Source organism: Pithys albifrons, chromosome 15, assembly GCF_047495875.1.
Source record: "Pithys albifrons albifrons isolate INPA30051 chromosome 15, PitAlb_v1, whole genome shotgun sequence".
Taxonomy (NCBI): Eukaryota; Metazoa; Chordata; class Aves; order Passeriformes; family Thamnophilidae; genus Pithys; species Pithys albifrons.
The window spans coordinates 2,362,733-2,371,771 of NC_092472.1; the positions used below are offsets into that span (position 1 = coordinate 2,362,733).

At 53.6% G+C, this 9,039-nt stretch overlaps 1 protein-coding gene across 1 annotated transcript in view; it reads right to left on the reverse strand.

The window, feature by feature from the left end:
- Positions 1-6,785, reverse strand: part of DELE1 (DAP3 binding cell death enhancer 1) — a 27,017-nt gene extending 20,232 nt beyond the window's left edge. The window contains exons 1-4 of the mRNA XM_071569939.1: positions 6,493-6,785; positions 5,722-5,815; positions 5,506-5,611; positions 4,757-4,900 (exon numbers count right to left, since the gene is read on the reverse strand). Of these exons, the coding sequence (XP_071426040.1) occupies positions 4,757-4,900; positions 5,506-5,611; positions 5,722-5,815; positions 6,493-6,599 (451 nt within the window). The 5' untranslated portion in view covers positions 6,600-6,785. The remainder of the gene's footprint in view (positions 1-4,756; positions 4,901-5,505; positions 5,612-5,721; positions 5,816-6,492) is intronic.
- Between the last annotated feature and the right edge of the window lie 2,254 nt (positions 6,786-9,039).

Here is a 9,039-nt window from a genome sequence, read left to right on the forward strand (position 1 = left end):
CATCCCAAAACATCCAAAGGCTTCATCAGAATGAAGTCACAACAAGAGCTGGACAAAATCCAGCATTTCAGCCTTATGGAAAATTTCAGTGTTTCCAATTGGTTTCATTGTGCTTTGAAATGAAAACACACTTTTGCGATGTCTGTAATCTCAGAATTGAAATAACGAATTTTACAGTTCTGCCAGGGGTAAAATACAACTCCCCAGGGCAGCATTCAGCTGCTGTAACACTGAGACTGGCTGTAATCACCTGCCTGCTCACTATGTGCCTTTAACTTCCAGCAAAAAGGCTTCCAGTGAGGCAGGAATTGCATGAGAAAAAATAGGACGTGAACACACAACCAAGGACTTGCTGATGGCAATAGCCAGAGTGCTACTGAAAGCAACTTTTAACTTAATTTCCTAAAGTTTTTTTTTTTTAACACATTGAACTAATAAATTCTATGGTATTTTGTTACATTAAAACTGGAATGGCTCATCTGCAGCGCTGGGATGTTGGGATGAAGTTCAACAAGGCCAAGTGCAGGTCCTGCCCTTTGGCCACCCCAACCCCTGCAGCGCTCCAGGCTGGGCACAGAGTGGCTGGAGAGCAGCCAGGCAGAGGGACCTGGGGGGACTGAGGGACAGGAAGCTCAACAGGAGCCAACAGTGTGCCCAGGTGGCCAAGAAGGCCAAGGGGATCCTGGCCTGGATCCAAAGTAGCGTGGCCAGCAGGCCCAGGGCAGTGACCCTTCCCCTGGACTCTGCCTTGGGGAGGCCACACCTTGAGTGTTGTGTTCAGTTCTGGGCCCCTCAGTTGAGGCAAGAGATTGAGGGGCTGGAGCGGGGCCAGAGAAGAGCAACGAGGCTGGAGAAGGGACTGGAGCACAAGTGCTGTGGGGAGAGGCTGAGGGAGCTGGGGGTGTTCAGCCTGGAGAAGAGGAGGCTCAGAGGTGACCTCAGCACTGTCTGGAACTCCCTGAAGGGAAGTTCTGGCCAGGTGGGGGTTGGTCTCTTCTCCCAGGCACTCAGCAATAGGACAAGGGGCACGATGGGCTCAAGCTCTGCCAGGGGAAATTGAAGTTGGAGAGCAGAAAAAAATTCTTTACAGAGAGAGTGCTCAGGCACTGGAATGGGCTGCCCAGAGAGGGGGTGGATTCCCCATCCCTGGAGGTTTTAAACTGAGCTTGGCCGTGGCACTGAGTGCCATGATCTGGTAAAGGGACTGGAGTTGGACCGAGGGTAGGACTTGATGATCTCGGAGGTCTTTTCCAACCCAATCAATTCTATGATTCTGTGATCCATCACCCAGATCTTTGTTCCCGGAGGTTGTGACAGCAACAGCAGATTGTCACTGTACATGCAGAGCAGCACCAGCAAGCCTGGAAATGAACTGAAACACTGAGAGAAAGGGGAAGGGCATGGAATTCTCTCCAGAAGATCCTTTGCCATTGCTGGCAACAGCAAAGTGGGGCAGGGAAGGTACATTCTGCTCCACTGCGAGTTCTGGGGTCTGTTCTCTCATGGCAAAGTTCTGCCACCAGATTCCTCTGCCTCAGCTGCCAGGCGTCTGTCCTTCCCTTCCTTCTGCTCTCCCAGCTTCCTGCCACACTCTGGCTTTGCCAGCCTCACCCTCTTTCAGTGGCTAAACACCAGGAAAAAGAAATTCTGTACCACAGGGAGGTTTTTCTGTAGCATGCAAAACATATTCTGAGAGAAAGGGATCACGGAGCTTCACTTTGCACGGAAAGATTCACAGGACTTCTCACATGGCAGAACTCTGCAATTTTTCAGGCTCTTCAGTGCAAATTACCAAATCTCTTCACCCTGACTTCTCTCAATAAATTCCCACTAAATGGATGCACAGCATAATGTGCAATGGAACCTGAGGACTTATGTATTGAGCAAAATGGAATTATTTCTGACATATATTACCTCTGACAACTGACAGTTGGAGATGCTTGGGCAGAAAGGGTAAGGAACAGGGATTAGAAAGTCACGCTCTCCCTGGCAGAACTTTCCCACTATCAGCTGTTCCATGATCTGAGCAGGAGGTTTGGCTGGACCAATTAAGTCTAATTTGAAGGTGCAATTTTACCTAATCACTTCTTGGAACCCACTTGTATTTTGGCCTGTAGCAATGAGTTCCACAATTTACCTGTGCACTGGCCAAACATTCGCTGCCTTTTGCTTTTTTCCAAACTTGCTACTTCTGTGCTGTCATTAATGTGTGGATTATGAAAAATAAGGTCCCTCGACACTTTTAGTTTCACAGAGCACCAGCACACACCCCCTCTGCCTCTTCTTTTTGTGAGCTGAAGAGTCAGTTTCTCTTTGGTTGCAATTGTCTCCTTGCCATCCTTTTCCCTGCCGGTTTTGTCCCTGTTTTTCAGAGAGTCTTTTCTTTAAGTGTTCAAGATGTGGCTGCATCACAGACTCGCACGAACCCACGACACTGCCTTGTCCTCAGTTCCTTCCTTTACCACAATTAACATTTAATTGGCCTCACTGCTGCCGAGCACTGACTTAACCTTATCAAAAGCTCATCCACAGTGACTTTAAACGTTCCCTCTGCAACACAATTATTAATTTGACACTCCTCCTTCTGCACGTGTATTTACAGCTACGCTCCCCTGTGTACACTCATTTAACCCACCTTGGGACTACCCTGGGTTTAGTTCTTGTGCAATCTTTTGCTGTGACTTTCACATTTGCCTGTGCTAAATAATTCTGTACCATTTGCTGCTTCTGTCGCCTCACTTGTCACCTCTTTTTTCCAAATCACTGCTGACTGTGCTGAACAGAACAGGTTTCAACAAAGGACTGTGGGGAATCCACGAGTAACAGCTCTGCATTGTGAAAACTATTCCTTGTGCTTTAAGGAGTTACAAGTCCAAGAGTAACCCCTTGATGTTCCCTCACATCAGCTTTAATTCTCCAGGCAGTTTTGGTTTAGGTCCTGTCTGAAAGATTTTCAGAAAGCTAAAAGCTGGATAATCTTGCTCCACATGCCTGTTGACTTCTCCAAAGAACTCTTAATAGATTTACAACCCTCTTCAGTCCCTGCAGTGGAGCAAGTTGGCCTGAGAAATGGCTTCCTAAATCCTTCCCAGATCTTTGATACAGCACATCACAGGTATCTATCTCATCTTGGTATCTGGCACCTCTTTTCCCTAACAGAGGTTCCATCAAAACAGAACTACCTTTTTTGCAGTTCTCTGGCTCAAACAAACACACACCCACCCCTTTTTAAAGGCCTGTGCCCAATCTGTCAGTGCTCATTCCTCTGGTCATGGAGCAGATTTGAGCATGGGATTACAGATCATCACTGGAGGCTCAGCCACTTCACAGCTTCTGAAGAACATCTGAACAAAGACCACGTGGCCTTAGCGACTTGTCACTGTTCAATTTATCAGTTTGCCTAAAAGCTCTTCCTATTGACTCTCAGTAGGAAACTGTTTGTCAGACACACATTCACTCTGGAACATTCAGCTGTGCCAAGTGAAGGCATTGCTGTCTCCACTTCTTCCCACCACTTCTCCCAGAGGTCCGTGTCCAGTCACCTGCCAGTGTCTGAGTGCTTCTTAATATGCTCCAGGCAAAAGCAGATGGGTTAAACAGCCTAATTGGCAGTTTAGGTAAATTAACCTGGCTGTTTTCCTGGAGTTAATTAGGAGACATGGAAACAAAATGCTCCATTTGCCAACTGATGGGAATGGCAAACTCTGGCAGGCGAAGAGTTTGATAAGCAGTGATGGGCAGTAGCTTAAATGAGCACAAAAGAAATACAAAATCCTGAAAGAAAACAAAAAAAATGGGGAACACCTCTGACCTTTTCTGCAGCACTTTCATTATTTCAATTCCTTCCTGTGAGGGTGGGCAGGCCCTGGCACAGGTTGGGCAGAGAAGCTGTGGCTGCCCCATCCCTGGAAGTGTCCAAGGCCAGGTTGGACAGGCCTTGGAGCAACCTGGGCTGGTGGAAGGTGTCCCTGCCCATGGCAGGGGGTGGAACGAGACGATCTTTAAGGTCCCTTCCAACCCAAACCCTTCTGTGATTCTGTGATTTAGCCAACATTCCTGGCTGGTTTTCTTATGTGCCTCTTCTACACCATGATCATATGTTGTCCTGTTTTCACCTGCTCCAGCAGGCTTCCTGCTTCAACAACTGTCCTGAGGCCATCATTAGTATTTATATATCTAGTGAGTAGCCCTGCTGTAGGTCTCATCTGATCTCCCTTGGTGTGACTTTGAATTTCCTATGTAGGACACACTTCAATTTTGTTGGAGTATATCTTTCTATTTTTATAAAACTCATTTTAATAATGTCTTTGATACCTCCTTCCACTGTCTTATCTGCAGTGTAAGTGCTCAGAAATACATCCTCATCTTGCAGGAAGGAAAGAATTCCTTTAGTTTTACACCATGTACTCAAGTCTCCCAGATCAGTGGTGCAGTCTCCTCCTGAATCCTTCTGGCTGCAGACATCTGTCCACAGCAAGAGAACAGAACTGGAGCTGGGATCAGGCCACACAGGCAGTGTTGGTAAAGCCAGTGTCACCTGCAGTTACAGCACAGGCTTGTCTCTGCCTGCAGGAGATTTTTTCCTCCTGTCTCTGGACTCTTAATTCATCTCCCTGAAATTCTGTGTTCCCACTCTAACCTACCTCCTCAAGGGTCAATAAGTGGCTACCACACTCTTTGGCTCCAAGTTTTGCCTTGGGGAAACTCCAAAGTCCTTCTGCCACAAGCATCCTGCCCCACAGCACATGGCACATACCCACTTCTGCCCAGGGCTGGCTCTCTCCTTGCCCCGAGGGGATGCCTGAGGATGAACTCTCTGCTTCGGCCTCTGCACTTGCTTTCTGCAGGAACTGGGACCCCAACTGCTCACTGGGACAGCTGGTTGAGGCTTCAGTCACCACTGTAACACAGAGCACAAAACCTGTCTGCTTTAGGCAGTGTTAGAAACAGAATTAAGGTTTTGCTGAAGCTAAAGGAATAGTTAAGAGGCAGTAAAGTTTCCAATGGTTTTTCGTGCCTTTGGAGGGGGGTGGGGGATCTTGGGCCAGACTGTGAACCCCAATTCCCAGCCAATAGGAAGAAGGGGCAGGGACCTTTTGGCCGGGAAAGGGTACAGAAAGTTCTGTTTCTTTTTGTTCTGGGTCTGTCTCCTAGGCCAGGGGGACACACCCGATCCAGCTGAATTTGTTAAATAAAAGTTTAGTTTTGTTTTGACGACTTTGTCCCCCGACTTAGACTTTGTCTAAGTTTTATTGGTAAAATGTAAGCATTTCTCACAGTAGCAACACAGGACTGTGGGTCTGTAGTGTCTTCTGACCACACAGCCAAGCAGGAGGAAAGGTCATGGACAGGAAAAAGGTAAAGGCACGCAAAGTGGGATTGCATCGAATGGTGAAGAAGCAGAGGCTCCTCTGACAGACCCCAGTCCACCCTCCCCAGAGCGCCAGACACTCGGCAGGCTCAGTGCACACCCCACGGGGCACAACCCCCGGTGCAGCCGCTGACCTGTGTGCTGGAGCCGGGGCCGGCCCCGCTCCCCGCCGGTGTCCGGCAGCGCCCGCAGCCCCGCGGCTTGTCTGACGAGCTGCAGCAGCAGCGCGCCCAGCGCTCCCTGCACGGACACACACGGGGCTCAGGGCGGCCCCCAAACCAGCCAGCATCCCCTGCCCGGCCGGTTTGGGGCTGCCCCCCCGCCCCGAGGTGTCCCCGGGGGCTCCTCACCCAGGTGACCGCCTCCAGCACCGAGTAGCGGGGCAGCAGCTCCGGCAGCGGCCGCCGCGCTCCGCGATCCGGGCCATCCTCACACGTGGCCGCCCTGCAACAGCGAGCGACACGGGCCGTGACAGGGGCCGCGACAGGGGCCGCGACAGGGGCCGCGACAGGGTAGGGGACACCGCGGGGAGGGGGCACCGCGGGCTGGGGGGACATACCGCGGGTTGGGGACACATCGCGGGCTGGCACACACCGTGGGGAGGGGACACACCGCGGGTAGGGAGGGACACATCGTGGGCAAGAGGGACATGCCGCGGTCTGGGGACACACCGTGGGCAGGGGGGACACACCGCGGGTTGGGGTGGGACACACCGCGGGTTGGGGGGACACACCGCGGGTTGGGGGGACACATCGCGGGTTGGGGTGGGACACACCGCGGGTTGGGAGGACACACCGCGGGTTGGGGGGACACTGCGGGGAGGGGACACATCGCGGGCTGGGGACACATCGAGGGCTGGGAACACACCGCGGACTGGGGACACACCGCGGATAGAGGGATACACCGTGGGCAAGGGGGACACACCGAGGGCTGGGGACACTGCGGGGAGAGGACACACCGCGGGTTGGGGGGGGACACACCGAGGGCTGGGGAGAGGACACACCGCGGGTTTGGGACACACCGCGGGCTGGGGGGACACACCGCGGATTTGGGACACACCGCGGGTCGGGGGGACACACCGCGGGTTGGGGGGACTCCGCGGGCTGAGGGGACACACTCACCGCTCGGGGCTGTGCCCGCGGCCCTGGCCCAACCCGGGGGCGCAGGCCGGGCGGGCGGGGGTCGGCCCGCAGCGGGCCCAGCTCCGGCCCAGCAGCAGCCGCCACATCGCTCCGAGAGCCCGCGGGGCTCAGAGCCGGGGCAGCTGCGGGGCACGGCCCGGGAGGTGCGGGGACACGGCCCGGGAGGTTCGGGAGGCTCCGGGGGTACGGCCCGGGGGGTCCGGGAGGCTCCGGGGCCGGCGGGGCCGCAGCAGCGAGCGGGGCCGGGCGCGGCCGGAGCGGCACCGCCACCACGTGCGGGGCCACAGCGCCGCCCGCCCCCGGGAGGGCACGGCACGGCACGGCACGGCACGGCACGGCATGGCACGGCCCGGTACGGCATGGCATGGCATGGCACGGCATGGCACGGCCCGGCATGGCATGGCACGGCCCGGCCCGGCACGACATGGCATGGCATGGCACGGCATGGCACGGCTCCCAGCATGGCACGGCACGGCATGGCATGGCATGGCTCGGCCTGGCCTGGCACAGCATGGCATGGCACGGCACGGCATGGCATGGCATGGCACGGTACAGTATGGCACAGCATGGAATGGCATGGCATGGCACGACACGGCCCGACATGGCACGACATGGCATGGCATGGCATGGTACGGCATGCCACGGCACAGTATGGCATGTCATGACATGGCATAGAACGGCACAACGCAGCTTGGCCCGGCCTGGCATGGCACAGCACGGCATGGCACGGCATGACATGGCATGGCATGGCATGGCCCGGTCCAGTATGGCACAGCATGGCATGGCACGGCCCAGCCTGGCCCGCGGTGCTGTCAAGTGTGGGTAATAAAACATTTTTTTAAGGAAGGAGGTTCTTTGGTGTTGGTATTTTTTGTGCACTTCATCACGGAGAAAGATCTAATCCGTGAAACAGCAGCCAGCAAGCTCTGAGTGATGCGCTGAGAAAAAACAAGTTACTTGGTGGTGAGATTGCCATGTTAAGGATTTGGCATCTCAAGAATCCCAGACTATTCTGAGTTGGAAGGGACCCACAGGGATCATCAAGTCCAGCTCTTAAGTCAATGGCCCACACAGGGGGTTGAACCCACCACCTTGCTGCTTGCAACCAGGTTTTAACCAACTGAGCTAATCTCAGAGTCACACAGAGCCACCATTGTCCCCAGAGGGGGTGAGAAGGGGCTTGTGAAACAGTCCTGCCTTGTTGTTGCCAAAGGTGGAATATGAAAAACTTTTCCTAAGAAAGGCCGTTCCTTGGTGTTTGGTCTTGGTGTTCTTTCAAGAGCCACTCACAAGCTGTCCAGGTGTTAGAAAAACAAATGTATTTGTTGGTAGGATTGCCCTGTTAAGGTTTAGAGTTCGAAATGGTTTGATGATCTCATGCTTAGGAGGAGATCATCAAAGAAAAGAGGATGTACCACTGAGAGTGGGCACAAAGAACGCAGAATTTACAGGCATCTGGCAGGACCCCCAAGGTAAGGAAGGAATAAAGACAACGGTGTGATTGGGCTGAATCAGCTCTGTGTGGATTAAAGGTGATTCTGGCAGGGGCAAGCTGTGACCACCAACCCCAAAAACCCACCCACACACAAAACAAGAGGAAGACTGAGCATGTGGACTAATTACCATGAGAAGCAATGGAAGATTGAACACTAATTAATAAGAGAACTATGTAACTTGTAGCCAGTGAACATTAATGCCTGTGTTTGCTAAAATGGGTAAATAGTGAAACGTTTTGGCAGAAGTTGTGCTGGCTTTGTGGATTTGCCACCCGGCCCCTCTTTCTACACTGAACTGTAAATAAATCAAATATCTCAACTCTGTTGTGGATCTGCCTCTTGCACACTGAGGGAGGAGGCTGTTTTGGGACAACAACAGGGAAGGTCCCTGGGCATCTGCTGTAGCTCAGGGTGGGGGCATAACCCCCCTGGGAAAGCAGAAATAGGGATACACACCCCTCCCAACCAGCTGGACCTGGGTTGTACCTGCAGCTCTGGGGTGTCTGAGAGCTCCCTCAGCCCAGAGGTGAGCCCTGGCTTAAATGTAGGGAGCACATCAGTGGTGTGGACTGCTGAAGGATTCCTGAACCTCAGATTGCATCATAAACCAAATAAACGGTGCCTTTCCTACAAAGTTGATCAAGGGCCTGGAGCAGCTCTGGCAGCAGCAAAGGCTGAGGGAGCTGGGGCTGGGCAGCCTCCAGAGCAGCCCCTGAGAGGGACCTCCCCATGGCTGGCAGTGCCTGCAGGGAGGGGGCAGAGCACGGCCCAGGCTCTGCTCGGGGGGCCCAGCAATGGCACAAGAGGAACGGGCAGGAACTGATGGCCAGGGAGTTGCAGCTGGACAGGAGGAAGAACTTCTTTGCTGTGCAGTGACTGAGCACTGAGCAGAGCCCAGAGAGGGTGTGGAGTCTCCTCCCTGAGGATATTCCAGAGCTGTCTGGACACAGTCTGTGCCATGTGCTCTGGGATGGCTCTGCTGGAACAGGGAGGTGGGGACAGATGACCCACTATGGTCCCTTCCAATCTG